Source organism: Geotrypetes seraphini, chromosome 10 (genome assembly GCF_902459505.1).
Source record: "Geotrypetes seraphini chromosome 10, aGeoSer1.1, whole genome shotgun sequence".
Lineage (NCBI taxonomy): Eukaryota > Metazoa > Chordata > Amphibia > Gymnophiona > Dermophiidae > Geotrypetes > Geotrypetes seraphini.
Genome location: NC_047093.1, coordinates 49,878,745 through 49,897,868, shown reverse-complemented (window position 1 = coordinate 49,897,868; position 19,124 = coordinate 49,878,745). Strand labels below are relative to the sequence as shown.

The 19,124-nt window shown below is 45.0% G+C and overlaps 1 protein-coding gene across 2 annotated transcripts in view; it reads right to left on the bottom strand.

Annotated features, from left to right (window-relative positions):
* GLE1 (GLE1 RNA export mediator) overlaps positions 1–19,124 on the bottom strand; it is a 94,103-nt gene that overhangs the window by 38,033 nt on the left and 36,946 nt on the right. For both annotated transcript variants that reach the window (XR_004540938.1, XM_033961767.1), the window contains exons 6-10: positions 13,206–13,436; positions 11,987–12,224; positions 11,754–11,866; positions 6,288–6,357; positions 6,054–6,196 (exon numbers count right to left, since the gene is read on the bottom strand). Coding sequence is in view for 1 of the 2 variants with exons in the window: in XM_033961767.1 (XP_033817658.1) it covers positions 6,054–6,196; positions 6,288–6,357; positions 11,754–11,866; positions 11,987–12,224; positions 13,206–13,436 (795 nt within the window). In the remaining variant the exon portion in view is untranslated. The remainder of the gene's footprint in view (positions 1–6,053; positions 6,197–6,287; positions 6,358–11,753; positions 11,867–11,986; positions 12,225–13,205; positions 13,437–19,124) is intronic.

The window sequence follows — 19,124 nt, the reverse complement described above, 5'->3', positions numbered from 1 at the left end:
GAAATAGAATAGGATAGAAATTTATCAAACCAGTCCAAGACAGTCTGATCAAGGCCAATGTCTGAGAGCAGGTAATGCAGAATATTATGACTGACTACGTCAAAAGCTGCAGACAAATCGAACTGAAGTAGATAGCATGTTTCTTACAAGATTGTAACTGCTGGATATTAGAAAGGAGAGCCCAAAAGGGTTTCTGTGCTGAAATTCGGGCGGAACCCGTGCTGGAAAGGTAAAAGGATGGAAAACTTCTCCAGGTAACTTGAAAGTTGGCAGGCAATAGTTGATTCCATAAGTTTAGTTAGAAGAGGTATATTTGCAATCGGTCTATAGTGGGAAATGACAGTCGGGCCAAGGTCTGTTTTTTTCAAGAGAGGGGTAAGGCTAATTATACCCATGTCATGTGAGAAATGCCCTGTTTCTAAAGCATAATTTAGTAATGTAGGCAGCCAATTGATTGCTTGAGGTGGAATATTAGCAAAAAGATAAGAGGGAAAAGGATCAAGGGTGCATGTACATCTCATCAATTTTGCACATAGTTTTGAAACTTGGGACTCAGAAACCAAGTCAAATGAGTGCCAGAAACGATCTGCTAGTGTCAGCATTAACTACCCTTGAAGTTTGAGAAAAGACCAAAGTCCACTGTAGAGAAAGAATTCCTAATGGTAACGATTTTATCTTCAAAATAAGAAGCAAGAGAATCTGCAGAAGGTGGTGAAACCTGAAGAGATTTATGGTCATGACTTGTTAACGTATGCCAGAGAATAAATAGAGTACCACTTTGGTGGTTAGAATTGGTGATTTTACCACCACAGTTTTTTCTTGCCTTTCTCAGCTCAAAATTATATTTTCTTATAGTAAGCCTCCAATTAAGTTTATCCAAGTCTAAATTAGATTTCTTCCATTTATGCTCGAGTTTCCTACATGTTTGCTCGAGTTCTCTATAAGATGGTGTAAACCAAGGAGAATTTCTAACATGAGGAATGGATTTGGAAATAAGAGGAGCAAGTGTTAAATATGTACTCTTGGAAATTGTTCTCCAGTTAACCCAGCTACCATCTACAGGGCCTTCTCTCCGAGTCCAAAATAAGTCTGTACTAATTTTCTTTCTAAAAGTTACAGTTCTTTTGTGCTGAACTTTTTCTGGTATATGAGACATGAAAATGGGTAATGTAAATTCACCAAGGTAATGGTCTGACCAAGGGACTCTCTGCCAGCATACATTGTTGATAGCAGAGCTCCGGGAGGTAAGATCCATGAAGGTGAGAGAGTGACCTTTCTCGTGAGTGGGTGTCATTTGAGGCAAGGGTAAATCCAAAGAATGAAGCAAGAAAATGAAATTAAGAGTATCCTTATCATTCATATCCTCAAGATGCAAGTTAATGTCACATATTCAAGTAGCCTTTGAAATTTTACTGAAGAATTAGCAATAATTTCAGTAATAGAACATGATTTATTCAATGGGCCTGGGGGGGGGGGTGATATAAAAGAAGGATACCTAAAGGATGATGAGACAATTTGTCCTTGACAGATACCAAAGATATTCCAATTCTGGGAGGCTGGCCTTACCAACTAATTGCACATTGAAAAAAGATTTATAAATCAATGCTAGCCCACCTCCTCTTTTATTACTTCTGAAGGACATGTGGCTACTAAAGCTATTTGGACAAAGTTCACTCAGAAAATGTATCTTCCTGGGAAATCCAAGACTTAGTAATACACATTAGACCAGGATCTGAGTCATCTAATAGGTCCCTAATAATCTGTTTATTGCAAACAGTTCTTGCATTGCAATAAAGTACCAGAACAGGAGTAAGAGATTCTGTAAATACATCCAAGGCCTTGTTAAGAAGAGAGATTTGTTTCAAAGCGTTAAAAGTTCTGCAAGGGAATTCTTTATTTTTTTTTTTCGGAAAGGCTTTCTATTTCTTAAAACTACAGGAATATATTAGCCTAGACAAGGAGTATTAATTAAACTAGGCTCCAGAGGGCCAGGGGATAATAAACTCAGCAAGTAGACAGGGCTAGTGATCGAACACAAAAGTAAGCGAGATATCCATAGTTAAAAAGCTCCAAAAGCAACTGGGCCACTGACATGGCAGATGCTCTAGATGTAATCTCAAAGGCATCAAATGCCATTCTAGCCATATCCTTTCTAGTCTGGACAAGACTATGAGTGGTTTGCTGAAAGTTCTCAAGTTGTTCCGGATGGATATATTGCTTGAATTCTGCCAACTTTTTAACCAAGTGTTTCAAATAAAAGGACATGTAGAAGTTATAATTCAGCACTCTACTGACCAACATGGAATTCTGGTAGAGACGACATCCAAATTTGTTCATCATATGACCCTCCGTTCCTAGTGGAGCAGAAGTATAGACCCTGGTACTAGATGACTTCTTTAGGGTAAACTCAACGAACAGCGATTGGTGTTAAAGCTTGTCAAAGCCCGGACGTCTGGGCCAGTCCGGAGCTACAAGAATCACAAAGCCTGCGTGCTGAGCAATCCAAAGAACTCTGCTCACCAGAGGCCACGGAAGAAAAAACATGAAGCAGACCATCCGTCAGCCAAGCCTGCACCAAGGCATCTCGGCCCTTGGCCTGGCAATCCCTGCACTGACTGAAGAACCTCAGCGCTTTGGCATCGACATTCGTGGCCATGAGATCCATGATCAGCTGACCCCAGGACTGAACAATCAACTTGAAGGCTTCGAGCCTGAGACACAGGATCCCATGCATGACAGGGAATCTGCCTGGATTTTGTTCACGCTAGCAATGAGAGAAGCAGAGATGTTCCGAAGATGAGCCTCCGCCAATGCCATGAGCAGAGAGGTCTCCAGCGCCACCAGATGAATCTTAGTGCCCCCCTGACAACTGATATTGGCCACCGCTGTGGTATTGTCTGAGAGAAAGATTGCATGAGTTGTTCATCATAAAGACCTATATCGCTTTTGGGGACAGATTATAAAATCTTCACTAAAATATTAGCCAAGGGGGAGGAAGTGATGTCGCCGATGAAGATGGCAGCCTAAAGCAGAGGCTCCGCCTTTAGCCCCTAGCTGCCCCGATGTAATTCATGCCGGTGGAGGTTTTAAGCCTCTTGCTTTGGTGCTGGTGAGGGCCGAACTCACTGGGCTCCCTGACGTCCAGACAGGAAAAGAAAAGGGATCAATCTGGACAGCACTGGGGCGACGATCAACGGCCCGCTAACCACATGGTGTGCATGCGGCTCTCGGGCTTGCATCTTGTTATCCAGCTCTTTCTCTCTCACGCTTCAATATGACTCAGAAAGTATATGTGTTGACCAATTAATGAAATGGTAACAAAATAATTATAAATATCCAATAGAAATCAAGAACGTAACATGTACTAACATGGTCTAAGGTTGTTAAGAATGTATAAAAGGCCAGCTTACGGGGGGGATTATTCAGGACAGACACCAAGTATACGAAAGCTGGCTTTCTGTATATTCTCTGTTGACTCCATTTCCTGAAGACTTGTTCTGTAAGCTGACTATTATTGTTTACTAATAAATATATTACTTATACAAGCAAATTGAGTTGTCGTTTGAGGTCATTGATGGAGACTTCTGCAGCCGGTCTTCATAAGCCCCAAAATTTTTTATATCTGTTTTAAAGAACATTTTCAAAATCCACATTTTGACTGGCAAAAATGCCACCGAAGCCACTAATATAGTCTATTATATTTCTTTAAATTCTTTGTATTTCTTTGATATGTATAAGACTAAATAATTTTCTGTACAAGATTTTTTGCTTGATATAATGTATGAAATTTGATAGATTAAAAAATAAAAAGGATAAACCATACTTCTTTTTTTGCGATTTAAATAAGAAAGTGTTTCATTATATAAGAACATAAGAATTGCCGCTGCTGGGTCAGACCAGTGGTCCATCGTGCCCGCAATCCGCTCACGAGGCGGCCCCCAGGTCAAAGACCAGTGCTCTAAACGAGTCCAGCCTCACCTGCGTACGTTCCCAGTTTAGCAGGAACTTGGCCAACTTTGTCTTGAATCCCTGGAGGGTGTTTTCCCCTATAACAGACTCCGGAAGAGCGTTCCAGTTTTCTACCACTCTCTGGGTGAAGAACTTCCTTACGTTTGTACGGAATCTATCCCCTTTCAACTTTAGAGAGTGTCCTCTCGTTCTCCCTACCTTGGAGAGGGTGAACAATCTGTCTTTATCTGCTAAGTCTATTTCCTTCAGTATTTTGAATGTTTCGATCAGTCTCCTCTTTTCAAGGGAGAAGAGGCCCAGTTTCTCCAATTTCTCACTGTATGGCAACTCCTCCAGCACCTTAATCATTTTAGTCGCTCTTCTCTTGACCCTTTCAAGTAGTACCGTGTCCTTCTTCATGTATGGCAACAAGTGCTGGACGTAGTACTCCAGGTGAGGGCGCACCATGGCCCAGTACAGCGGCATGATAACCTTCTCCGATCAGTTCATGATCCCCTTCTTTATCATTTCTAGCATTCTGTTTGCCCTTTTTGCCGCCACACATTGCACTAACGGCGTCATCGACTTGTCGATCAGAACTCCCAAGCCTCTTTCCTGGGAGGTCTCTCCTAGTACCGTCCTGGACATCCTGTATTTGTGCATGAGATTTTTGTTACCGATACGCATCACTTTACACTTATCCACGTTGAACCTCATTTGCCATGTCGATGCCCTTTTCCGAGTTTGATTACGTCACGTTGCAGATCTTCGCAATCCCCCTGTGTCTTCACTACTTTGAATAACTTCATATTGTCCGCAAATTTAATCACCTCACTTGTACCAATGTCCAGATCGTTTATAAAGATGTTGAAGAGCATGGGTCCAGCACCCTACTGGTGATGCTCTTCCAGTCCGAATATTGTCCATTTACCCCCACTCTCTATTTCCTATGCTCCAGCCAGTTTTTAATCCACGTGAGTATTTCACCCTCGATTCCATGGCTCGCAATTTTCTGCAGTAGTCGTTCATGTGGAACCTTGTCGAACGCCTTCTGAAAATCCAGATATACAATGTCGAACGGGTCACCCTTGTCTATCTGCCTGTTTACTCCCTCAAAGAAGTGCAGCAAGTTCGTCAAACAAGATCTGCAGAAAAAAACACCACGAGTGAAGTGTCAAATACTGTGGCAATCAAAAGTCTGGGTGATATGGGAGTGCCTAATTTTGAGCTTTACCATCAAGCATTGAAGCTGCAAATTATGCTGGCTCGGATAAATAGGATGCCTAATCTCTGGGTGCAAATAAAACAACGGTTATTACCCTTGGTGCCCCTCTGGGCCATCCCGAGGTTACCTTACCAACAGCTTCAGGCCTTAACATCTAGGCCTTAACAACTCTCCTACGCTATCCTCTGCAGATTTGTCAAACATGGTTCCTGAATGCCAATATTTTGGTCTCACAGCTATTCTATATACACCAGGACTGCAGACCGATAGTTCCTGGCCTGTTTTTCTTGCACTGGGCGAAAGCCTCCTTATGTACTATACCTTAGGCCAGCTTTGGAATGATCAGGGGATAATATCGTGGGATGTTTTGCAGGAGGAATATAGAAACACAGAAACATGATGACAGGTAAAGTCCAAATGGTCCATCTAGTCTGCCCATCTTCAGTAACCATTATCTCTTTCTCTCTATGAGAGATCCCACGTGCCTATCCCAGGCCCTTTTGAATTCAGACACAGTCTCTGTCTCCACCACCTCTTCTGGGAGACTGCTGGGGGAGCTTTATAGGGGGAGAAGAAACTGTTACTAATATGTTGGTTGGCTATGATGTAATTTTATTGCCTGATTGTTTTTCCTTCTGTACTTTGTATTTTTCTGTTTTTGGTAAAATAAAACTTAAAAAAGTGACTGCTACTTCTGGGAGTGTACAAACTGACATGTGCTCAGAAAGTCTCACACCTTTTCCGAGCTTTAGAGGAGTAAGTTTGAGCTGGCACCAACACGTGATATCGCCATCTACCTGTGGCTAGGTTATCACCCTGTCCAAGAAGGACCCCTGTTACAAGTAAGCAACTCCCCTCTATCATGAAAAGTATCACTCACCACAAATTTTTCAGCCAGTTTATAATACACAAAGTCCAAGCTGTGTGGATGTTGTGTTACAGAGACCATTCGACCAGCACATAGTATCTGCTTCCCTGAGAGCAGGTTATTGATCTTGTCAAATATCTCCTTCAGCTGAGAGCCTGTAGTTAGTTAAAATAAGAAGGATCAGTGAGAGAAGGTATCCATTTCCTGAATAGCAATAAGAAACTGAGTTTTCTAGGTCTCACTGACCTGCAATGGTAGAAATCTGACTAACAGGGATCGTGGCTGCCTTCTGAAGCTCCATCTTCAGCCTTTTTATCTGTACACATAAAAATAGCCAAAATATTAGTCTGTAAAGAAAAATGATCCTACTCCTAGACAGAACGGAAAAATTATACATAAACAAACTACAACCACAACTTACTTGCTAATTTTTTTTTTGAGTCCCACCAGACCAGTCCAGAACTTGTAATATGTGCCTGCCAGCCAACAGAAGTAGTTTTCCCTATAAGGGCACCAGGGAAATTTAGAACTTCAAAGCAACTAATGAGCGTTTCTCTATCATAACTTTTCCTTTTATAAACAGTAAACAAAATCAATTCCAAAGAATCTTCATGATAGGCTAGAGACCTGGACTGGTAGAACTCAAGAAAATTAGCAGGTAGGTTTATCTTTTTCTTCCTTATCATCCTCACCAGTCCATAGTTTGTGAGATGCAGTAAAGCATTCATAAACTGAGTGGAAAACCAAACTCCTACTCTCAAGGTATGAAGCAAGGACCATATAGCACAATTACTTACCGTAACAGTTGTTATCAAAGGACAGCAGGCAGATATTCTCAACAGTGGGTGACGTCACCGACGGAGCCCCGCAGCGGACAGCCTCGCAAGCAGACTTGCCTGAAGATCTTTGTAAGAGCTTATGAGTGCTGCACTGCGCATGCGTGAATGCCTTCCCACCCGAGTGAGGGCACGCATCTCCTGTGAGGTACCTCAGTTCAGATAGCTAGCTAAGAAGCCAACCAGAGGAGGAGGGTGGGTTGTGAGAATATCTGCCTACTGTCCCTGGATAACAACTGTTACGGTAAGCAACTGTGCTTTATGCCAGGACAAGCAGGCAGCATATTCTCAACAGTGGGTGACCTCCAAGCTAAGCATAGTGGGATGGAGGGAGAGTTGGCAAGTTATGAGAAAAGATTTTGTAAAACAGACCAGTCAAAATGGCCATCCCTTCTGGAGAAAGTATCCATACAGTAATGAGAGGTGAATGTTTGAACCGAGGACCAAGTGGCAGCCTTGCAGATTTCCTCAATAGAAGTTGATCTGAGGAAAGCTACAGACGCCGCCATAGCTCGAACTCTGTGGCCCGTTACTCGACCCTGCAGAGGGAGACCAGCCTGAGCATAGCAGAAAGAGATGCAAGCAGCCATCCAGTTGGATATGGTTCACTTCGAGACAGGATGCCCCAACTTATTTGGATCGAAGGAGATGAAAAGTTGTGGGGCTGTTCTGTGAGGTTGAGTGCGTTGCAAGTAGAAAGCTAAGGCACGCTTACAGTCCAAAGTATGGAGCGCCACTTCTCCAGGGTGAGAATGAGGCTTTGGAAAAAATACTGGAAGAACAATAGATTGATTGATGTGAAATTCTGAAACAACTTTAGGCAAGAATTTTGGATGAGTACGGAGTACCACCTTGTTATGGTGGAAAACTGTGAAAGGTGGATCCACAACCAAAGCTTGTAACTCACTGACTCTTCGAGCAGACGTGAGGGCAATCAGGAAAACTACTTTCCAAGTACGGTACTTGAGATGAGCTTCATCAATTGAGCCAGGACAACATTGAGATCCCAGACCACTGGAGGTGGTTTGAGCGGTAGATGAAAATTAAAAAGTCCTTTCATAAAGTAGGAAACCACAGGGTGTGCAGACAGAATGTTTCCCATCAAGAGGCTGATGAAAAGCAGCAATCGCACTGAGATGGACTCCTACAGATGTAGACTGGAGCCCAGATTGTGATAAGTAAATAATCCAAAACAGAAGCCAAGGAGGTAGACATTGGCTCCATATGGCGAGTGGAACACCAAGCAGAAAATCTAGTCCATTTCTGGCCGTAACACTGCCTAGTGGACGGCTTTCTGGAAGCTACCAAAATATCCTGTACAGACTGAGAAAACTGAAGAGAGTCTGTTAGGTTGAAAGGTACCAAGCTGTTAAGTGTAGAGACTGCAGGTTGGGATGTAACAAGGACCCTTGACTCTGAGTAAGCAGAGAGGGAAAAACTGGTAGAAGTAGAGGCTCCCTGGTGCTGAGTTGAAATAGAAGGGAGTACCACGGTTGTCTGGGCCACCAAGGAGCTATCAGAATTATGGTGGCATGTTGTCTTGAGTTTGACAAGAGTCTTGAGAATCAGAGGGAATGGAGGGAAGGCATAGAGAAACTGACCTGTCCAATCCAATAGGAAAGCATCTGCCTCGAGACACTCGGGAGAGTATATTCGGGAGCAGAATTGAGGCAGCTTGTTGTTGAGGGGAAGAGGCAAAGAGGTCTATTTGAGGAGTCCCCCAATGAGCAAACACCTGAAGTAGAGGCGAGGAATTGAGTGTCCATTCGTGTGGTTGCAGAAGACGACTCAATTTGTCCGCCAGACAGTTGTGTTGACCTTGAATGTAGACAGCTCTGAGAAAGATGTTGTGATGGATTGCCCAATCCCACAGCTTCAGAGCTTCTTGACAAAGGGAGTGAGATCCCGTACCTCCCTGTTTGTTGACATAGTACATGGCGACTTGGTTGCCCGTCCGGACAAAGACTACGTTGTCGTGAAGGTGTTGAAAATCTTTGAGAACATTGAAAATCGCTCTGAGTTCCAACAGATTGATGTGACAAAGACAGTCCGCAGGAGACCAATGACCTTGGGTACGGAGACTGCCTAGATGGGCTCCCCACGCATAGGTTGATGAGTCTGTTGTGAGAACCTTCTGATGAGGGAGAGTGTGGAACAGAAAACCTTTGAAAAGATTGGAAGAAAGCATCCACCAGAGGAGAGACTGCTTCAACAAATGAGTTGGATAGTGTCCAGAGTGGCCCCAATGAACTGAAGAGACTGAGATGGGGTCAACTGGGATTTTGGAAAAGTTGACTTCGAACCCCAGACATTGGAGGAACATAATAGTCTGTTGGGTCGCTGCAATAACCCCTTGTTGAGAGGGGGATTTGATGAGCCAGTCGTCCAGGTACAGAAAAACTTGAAGACCCTGGGTACGTAGGGCTGCAGCCACCACCACCAGACACTTCGTGAAGACTCTGGGGGATGAGGCAAGTCCGAAAGGATCTGTATTGAAGATGAAGATTCTCCACCCGGAATCGTAGAAATTTGCGAGAGGCTGGATGAATCGGGATATGAGTGTAAACCTCTTTGAGATCCAGAGAGCACAGTCAATCTCCCTGAGTCATCAGGGAATATAAAGCTGGTAAAGAAAGCATTCAAAACTTCTCTTTGACTAGAAATTTGTTGAGGGTTCTGAGGTCCGGAATGGGTCGCAAATCCCCCGTCTTCTTTGGAACTAGAAAATAATGGGAATAAAAGCCCATGTCCCGTTGGTTCAGAGAAACCTCCTCAACAGCTTGAAGGCGAAGAAGAGCCTGAGTTTCCTGAAGAAGGGGAAATTGCGATGAATTGAAAGGACACTCTCTTGGAGGGCGATCTGGAGGCACCTGAAGAAAGTGAAGTGAGTATCCCTCCCGAAGGATGGTGAGAACCCAGAGATCTGAGGTGATCATCTCCCACTGGTGATAAAAATGGTGAAGACGACCTCCTATGGGCAGAAGAGAAGTCTGATGAAGGGAGGTTGGCATGCTCAGACTGGGAATGTCAAAAAGGCTGAGCAGGTTTAGCCGCAGCAGAGTCTGAGCTTTCTGCTGTCGTTGTTGCTATGGAGGGCTTCTAGGTGGAGGCCTGAAGAAAGCTGGTGTCGTTTTTTGAGGATAACGACGTGGTGGTTGCTTGTATGGGCGAGCAGGAGGAGTCTTAGGTTTTGGCCGAATCAAGGAAGCAAAAGAGCGCTCATATTCAGAGAGACGCTTTGTAGCAGCTTCAATAGAATCATCAAAGAGTTCATTCCCCTGGCAAGGCAAGTTTGCTAGACGGTCCTGCAAATTGGGAACCATATCAACAATGCGGAGCCAGGTGATTCGGCGCATGGCTACTGCAAAGGCAGAAACTCTAGAAGAAAGCTCAAAGGCATCGTATGTGGCTTGCAGCATGAAGAGTCGAAATTGAGACAGAGTTCTGATCTGTTTAAATTCCGGAAGACTTTGTTCCTCAAGAGCCAGGTAGAACTTAGGCATCAATTTGATGAAATAGTTAAAATAAGCAGTGAAAGTGTAGTTGTAATTGAGAATTCTATTAGCCATCATGGAATTCTTATATAACCTATGGCCAAACTTGTCTGCAGCATAGAGCTTAGATGGTTGAGCTTTCTTTAAAGAAGATTCCACAACCAAGGACTGATGGGACAATTGAGATTTCTCAAAGCCTTTGCAAGGTACTGTGCGATACCTGGATTCCAGCTTGGATGGAATGGCTGTAATGGAATAAGGAGTTTCCATATTACTGAAGAAAGTTTGCTTTAATACTGGAGTCCATAGGAAGCCTCAAGGTCTCCTTGGGTGGATGAGGCAACTCCATGTCGGCCAAGTATTCAGGAGTGTACTTGGAATCAGAGTGGAGATCCAGCTGAAGAGCTTTCCCCATGTCAAAGACAAACCTGGCAAAAGAGGCAGACTTCGAGGTCGAGGAGAAGGAGTGCGAGACTTAGGAACCACCGAATAGGAAGGAGAAGCCTCTCTGGAATACTGAGAAGAAGGCTCAGAATCCAGGCGCACAGTGATTGAAGAAGCTCCACTACCCACAACAGGAGGAGTTAGAGAGTGCTTGCGCTTCAAAAACCTCGATGGTGAAGTTCCGGGGTTCGAGGAACAGAGTGGGTCGAGGCAGGAGGAGAAGGCTCCCTCGGAGGCGGTCTTGATGGAGGAGTCTTCGACTTCGATGGACTGTGAGGAGAAGCAGCCGGTGTAATAGCCTTGCGAAACTTATGTTTACATTTAGTAAAGATCTCGGTAGCCTTTGATAAACAAGGCATAGAAGACTCAGTATCTGGAGGATGAGAGGGTTTCTGCTATAGAAAAGTCTCCTGACTGAGCTTGGAAGCGAGATGGTTCGAATGCCTCAAATGATGCCTCGATCGAGGTTGAACCTGGGCAAGATCGCAGTAACAAGAAACCCAAATAGAAATAGGCACTCACTGTTTTGACAGGCTATAAGAGGGCACTTGGAGATCCTCTGGTAGTTGGTTTTTATTTCATACAGTAAAAACAGAATAAAACTAGCAGCTGAGTTCGTCTTGTAAGCTATCGGAACTAAAAATAGCTAGGAGTAGAAATATACGCACTCAACATGATTTGCCAAACAGACTAGGCTGCCAGTTTTATCTGGCAAAAATAATAAAACTTAAACTAATCTGGGCCATTCAAGGTGAACTCCAAGAAAAACAAATTCTGAATTCAAAATCTTACTTTTACATTACACTTCAAACACCTGAGGAGGTACTGCGGTATACAAAAATAAAGTTATTATTATTATTAAAGGCCAAAAGAACAAAATCCTGCTTGTTATTCACTAAAGAGGGGGAAAAAAAGCTACCAGCTACTAGTATCAATACCTGAGGGTCTTTGCTGCTTGTGAGCACACTGAAGGATGCAACACACTGTGCACAACTATCCTTGAGCTGCTGGTACCATATCATCACAGTGGCATCTGCTTTCACTTGCAAGTCTGAAAGGGGGGGGGGGGGGAAAAAAAAAAAAAAAAAAAAAAAAAAGAGATGAGTGAACATGCATGACTGCTGAAGCAAGGATGGGGGATGAAACAAGGGATTTGGCTGCAGAGTCTCACCCGTCTTCTTTTTGTGCCTTGGTTCTTGTGTAGGTACAGGAGCAGGTGTTTGAGTTTTCATTTCTTGTACTTGATTTAGTGCTTCCTCCTTTTCCCTCATCATTGCTTCTTCCTTATCCTTCCTCCTTTTCTCTTCCACAGCAGCAGCAAGATCCTGCTGCAAATTGCGAATCAAATCCCGCATGTCCTGTAGTGCTCGATCACCATTGCTCATATCCTCCTGAGTTGGGAATCCTTGCTGCCAAAATAAAAGGTTCAAGCACCATAGTAAATGTCAACACATAAAGACCTGCATGGTCCATCCTATCTGCATAACAAAGTGGTCAGAGTTGAATCTGGCACTCTATACAGGTTCCACTTCGTCATGATTTAACACTGGTATGCTTAATCTCTCTCTCTCCCTTCGAATCCTGGAGCACAGACTGTACTACTTTCTAATTACTGGAGCTGCTGAAGCCCACTCCAGCCTTGATCCTGATCTGTTTTTGTTATTTAACCCTTTCAGGACCAAGGGACATATTTGTCCCATAACTTTAAAATCCTATAAATTTTGATTGGGATAGTCTACAGTTCTAAATTTGATATGTACGGATTCCATATGATACTGCCTTTATGTAAACAAACTGGTTCCGACATTCATTCATTAGCGTCGTTGCCAGATTGACGAGAAGATTCACTTGCCACACTGTCCATAAGCCAGAAGTGTGATTTTTTTAAATAAAAATAATGATATTTCACAAAAAAAATCAATTTTTTGGCATCTGCAAGCCCTTTTTACCATAAAAATGTCGTCAAAACCACAAAAATTGGCCTACGATCCTTATGGTCCTGAAAGGGTTAAGGGACTCAGACTGTAGAAGTCTGCCTGGCATTGGTTATACTTCCCAACCTATGAAGCTGTCATCAAAGCTCACTCCAGTTATAAGTTTTGCTTGTCTTTTCTAAAGTGATTCTCTGTACACAACACCAGATAGGTTTCAAATTTGTGTCATAATGAATAAGGCAAAAGCAAGAGTTTCTATAGAACCCATCAAAAGAAAGGAAAGAGCCTGAATCTGTTATTTGCTTTCAGATACTACTCGGCACTACAGGGGATGAGATGAGGGCCAGCCATGAAAAGAAGATTTGAGTAGTATGGTGAGACAACTAATAGCTACAAATAAGGCTTGAAAGAATCCACTGAAGCAAACATTGTCAAACCATAGCACAAGCTAAATACCTCACTGCAAGTCCGGATAAGCCCTGACACCAGCCCACAGATCTGATTGCCACGACTGCTGTACCCCGAGATGTCCATACGCAATAGTTCTTTTTGTTTGTAGTTGGGGTCAATCTGTTGGTTAAGCTGAAGTACCTCCTCCTGGATAGCATAGAGATTGTGCAGCCTTTCCCGACCCTCCTCCTGCCGCTGCCTAGCCTGCTCTGCCTCCCTTAACTTCAGCTTCAGAACCTGATAAAAAAAGGAAGGTACAAGTGTTATAAGTACCAAAATAACCCACATTCTGATTTATTCCACATAAATCACAGCACTTGCTCATCCCTCCGTCCATCCATGTTCTAGCTAAGCTTAAACCTACTTAACCCTTTGTTTGGCATTGTTGCTCTTGTGGGAGATCTGCATCTACAAATGCCTGTTACTTGGCACTGTAGTTCAACATCAACTTATATAAAGCAGCCATTTTCACCATCTGTCAATTAAAGGGTTAACTTTCAAAACCTAAAATCTAAACTCTCCCAGGCCAGTGGTGCTGGGCTAAGGGAAAATTAGGTACTTACCTTGATAATTTTCTATTAGAAAGGCATATGAGACTTGACCAGTGGGTTATGTATCCTTACTTGCGAGTTTGTGTAGAAGGCATCTACATTTTTCAGCTCCACTCCTCCGACACTGCTCTGTGATCCTCAGTTCAAACCAGAGCAGTCGAAAAGCACCACAAAGAAAGAAAAAGGAGACACAGCCCGAGTATCAGAAAGGGCACCACCCAGGGACTCTTCTAACCCTTTAATCGTACATCAACAGATACTCCCGTGATTCTTAGTGGTCAAAGACAAAAAACAGCTTACTAGTTACTGAATAGGCGACCTGCAAATGTGCAGGTGTTCAGCCTCCAGAGGAGATTTACAAGAAAGAAGATTAGTAGAGGTAAGAAACCTAATCTTTCGTTCTTGTACAATCCTTCTGGAGGCTGAACACTAGGGACGTATCAAAGCAGTTCCAACTCTCAGGGGGTGCCCGATGAGCCCGCCACCAGAACGGAAGCCCCAAAAGCTGTATCACGCTGAGCCGCCATATCAAGGTGGTAAAACTTGGTAAAGGTATGAAGAGAGGCCCAAGTGGCCGCCCTACAAAGCCCCTCAGGTGAGACCCCAGGAGCTTCTGTCCATGAGGAAGCCATACCTCTGGAAGAGTGAGCCTTCACCCCAAGGGGAGGCTTCTTCCCAAAGAGATGGTCCGACAGACGGAAGATATTCGTGGCCTCCAGGTACCTCAAAAGGAGATGCCGCACAGCTAGAAAAAACAAAATACGGTCCTTAGATCTGGAGCCCAATGGAACAAAAGCAGGCAGCCAAACTTCCTGGTTGACATGGAATGAGGAAACCACTGTCGGGAGAAAGGAAGGCATTGTCCTTAAAACCACCGCAGACTCTGAGATGTAACGAAAAGGATCTCTGCACGATAGAGCCTGAAGTTCCGACATTCTCTGCACAGAAGTGACCACAACGAGGAAGACGGTCCTGATGGTAAGAACTTTCAGAGAAATCCCCTCCAGAGGTTCATAGGGTGGACGAGCCAGCGAGCGAAGACCCAGATTCAGGTTCCACATGGGACAAGGCAGTTGCAAGGGAAGCCTCAGCCTCCCCGCCCCCCACAATAAGCAGACAACATCCAGGTAAGCCGCCAGAGAAATCCCAAGAGAGGAGGGACCAAAACATGACAGTCCCGCAAAATGGACACGGAGAGAAGAAACCGCCAGACCCTTCCTAAGGCCAGCCCACAGGAAGTCCAGAACATATGCCACTGACTGGGCCAAAGAGTCCACTTGAACCTCCGCATACCAAGGATGAAAGCACCTCCAGGCTTTTGCGTAGGCTGATACAGTTGATTTCCTCATGCTCTGAAGGAGTGTAGTGATGACTGCAGATGAGTAGACCCTAGCTGACAAGGCCATGTGTTCAAGCGCCAGGCTGTAATTTAATTTAAATTTAATTTATTCTTATATACCGGCAAAGCATTAATAATTTGAGGCGGTTTACAACAAGAAGTGCTGGACAATCAGAGAATAAAACACAATATAAAATCATCAGTACGTACATACAATGTGAAAGTAAAAACATTAAAATCTTAACTTACAAGTCAATTAATAATTTTGTGCTGGACAATCAGGGAATAAAACACAATATAAAATCATCAGTACGTATATACAATGTGAAAGTAAAAACATTAAAACCTTAACTTACAAGTCGATTAATAATTTTGTTTTTACTAATTTTCTAAAACTGAAGTAGGATGAGGAATGCATAATGATATTACCCAACCATTCATTTAATTTACCTGCCTGAAAAGCAAGAGTTCTATCCAAGAATCTTTTATATCGACAGGCCTTTATTGTAGGATAAGTGAAAATATGAATTCTATGAGTAGGCCTGTTAGAACAGTTCAGTTTAAAATGAGAGACCAGATACGTAGGGGCCAACCCAAATATTGATTTAAAACAAAGACAAGAGAATTTGAACAGAACTCTTGCTTCTAGGGGCAACCAGTGTAATTTCCGATAATAGGGACTTATATGTTCCCATTTTTTTCAAATCAAAGATCAATCTAACAGCCGAGTTTTGAATAACTCTAAGTCGTTGAAGGGTTTTCTTAAAAGTTTCCAAGTAAATGATATTACAGTAGTCACGCACACTTATAATGGAAGATTGAAACAATAAACGGAGCAACTTCCGATGGCAAGGAAGACGCAGACCCCTCTCTCAGCTCAACCGCACTAGGTCTGCGTACCAAGGTCTTCTGGGTCAGTCCGGGCCCACTAGGATTACTGGACCCTCGTGAGAGGCCACCCGGTGCAGAACACGCCCCATCATAGGTCACGGTGGAAAGACCCCCTTTGGGCCAAGGTTGAACCAGAGAGTGCTGAGCCCTTTGCTGCCGACCTCCCGTCGGCAGCTTCCAGTTCCACATCAGATTGAAGGTGGGACGACCCCACTGGCGCACTATGGCCTCGAACGCTAGCCTGTACAGGGACCATTCTCCCAGGTCCAGAATCTGACGACTTAGGAAGTCTGCCTGAACGTTGACTACTCCGGTGGCCACATGAGCCGCGGACAAGGCCATCAGATGCCTCTCCGCCCCGGCAAAGAGCATCCGAGCCTACAAGCTCAGCAGGGGACTCCTTGTGCCTCCCTGACGGTTGACATAGGCAACAGACATCGCATTGTCTGCGAACACATGGATGGCCTTTCGATTGAGACACCTTCGAAATCTCAGCAGAGCCAGACGGATCGCTGACAGCTCCAATCAAATGATCGACTATCAGCTCTCCAGCGCAATCCACTGGTCCTGGACCGGCACAGATCTGCAAACTACTCCTCAACCGGAGACTTGCGGCCGTTGTCAGGGTCACCCAGTCCAAGATTTCAGAGTAACCGGGATCAACCACCACAGCATATTGCTGCGCACTGCTACCGACCAAGGCAACTTCACCCCCAGTGCATGGATTCCACCAAGTCAGAAGGGACAACTGGAGAGGATGGAAGTGAGCTCTTGCACATGGAATCACATCTATGATTGCCACCATGAGACCCAAGATCTGCAGATACTGCTAGGCCATTGGGGCTGGAACCGCTAACATGTCCTGAATGGTACTCCGAAGCTTGAGCTTCCAGATTCCAGCAGGAATACCAGTTCCGGCCCTTGTGGAACCGGATTCACAGGTACTCTAAGGCCTGTGTCAGCTTAAGACGGCTCTTCTTGAGATTGATCACCTAGCTGAGACTCTCCAGCAAATTCTCCACCTGGAGAACTCTGTGGCCTTCCTCCAGCGAGTGAGCTCTGATCATCCAGTCATCGAGGTACGGAAGTACTAGCACACTCAGCGAGCGCAGATGGGCAGCCACCACCGAAATGACTTTGGTGAAGGATCTAGGCGCCGGCGCCAGCCCGAAGGGCAGCGCCGCTAACTGGAAGTGTCTCCCGAGTATGTGAATCTCAGGAACCTCCTGTGATTCGGAAAAATCAGGATGTGGAGGTACGGTTCTGCAAGATCCAAGGAAACGAAAAACTCACCAGGTGCCACTGCTGCCACAATGGAATGCACCATTTCTATCCGGAAATGCGGAACCCGCAGGAAGGAGTTCACTGCCTTCAGGTCCAGAATAGGTCCGCAATCTTTGGAGTCTTTCTTTGGCACGAAGAAGATCGAGTATCTTCCGAAGCCCAATTCTCCCTTTGAACAGGCTCTATGGCCGCCAGATCCAGCAACCTGTGCACTGTGGCTCACATCTTGCTGGTTCTGCCGGATTTCCCACAGGAGAAGATAGGAAGAAGCCCGGCGGAGGTTGGAAAAACTGCAGTCAAAGACCCTTCCCTGAGCACCTCGAGGACCCACGGGTCTGAAGTTATCTCCTGCCATTGCGGAAGATAGGCTGAAAGCTGCGGCTCACCACAGACATGGCATCATAATTCTCTCTTGGGAGGAGCAGAAGGATTGGAGTTGGAAGATTATTGGTGCGCTGTACTTCCAAAGCGAGATCTGGAGGGAGCTCCAAAACGCTATCCTGTCACCTGGAGCCCGGCGAACTGTGAAGGGCAAATTCGTTCGTCCCGCACCCCTGGTCGGATGAGGGTTAGAGCCAGGGAGCACCTTAGCCTTACAGTCCTGAACATAGGCCATAAGGACATCCAAACCCTGGCCAAACAAGAGCGAACCTTTAAAAGGTAACCTGCTCAGCGTAGCCTTAGATGAAGAATCACCCGACCACTGACAAATCCATAGCATTCACCAAGCGGAAACTGAATAAGCTCCCAGCTTAGCAAAAACTTTCAAGATGTCAGAGTGCGTCTGCCAAATAATTCACCCCAGGCAACCTCATCGGGATCCTGGCAGAGCTTGGTGGGGCATGCTCGGGACATAGAGGAAGTGGCTGGCGCAGCTCGCACTCCCACTGCAGCAGAATCAAAAAGACGCTCGAGAACAAAAGCCACTCTTCTGTCCTGAACATCCGTCAGGACAACCCCTCCATCCGAGCGCAAAGAGGTACGCTTAGTGATCTGAGCCACAGCCTAATACACCTTCAGTGGGACTAGGCACTTGGTGAACTCCGATGCCATGGAATACAACTTTGCTATGGTCCTAGCGCACTTCAGGGGATCCTCTGGGGACTCCTAGACCTCTAAGAGCATTTCCACCAAATCTGCATTGTCTGGAAATGAAGTGGATAGTAGGGGCTTAGAATTCATGACTGAACATTCTGCCTGAACCGCTTGGTCTGAATCAAGTTTCAGTGTCTGCAGTGACTCCGAAATAAGGTCAGGCAGGCAGCTAGACTTGAAGAGCCTGCGCTCCGCCTGGTCATCCCCAACGTCTTGGAACCCACTGTTCTGGGCATCCCCAAGATCTGCAAAGTAAGCCACGTCCGCGAACTCCGCCAAAGAAACATGTGACAGAAACTGAAGTAGAAACAGAAGCAATGGCAGAGACCACCCGTCGGCTTTCTAGCACCCCAGCAAAGGAACAAATCTGATGCAGTGGCAGAAACAGGCATAGCCCCTTTTTTTTTCCCATAAAAGCCAGATACCTTATATCTATAAATTCCGTGGAAAAACAGTCACTGGCAGCCAGTCTCAGATCTCAAAAGATTAGCAGACTTATGAGACTTATCAACAGAACTGCACTTGCGTTTCATAGATGCATCATCTGCGCCCAATTTAGGCGCCCCAGATGCAGCAATCGCGTCTCTGGTGGAATCGGAGGGAGTTAGGGCCTCTCTGGAGGAGGGGAGTGCGGGATCCACACATGCCTCACCCCCCTCGTGGCCCGCAGCGCATGTAATATACGGCTGTGAATCCAGCAGCCATCTGCCGCATCTAAGTAATGAATCCATGCCATCCTGTCCTGAGGAGGCCATATGTGAAGTT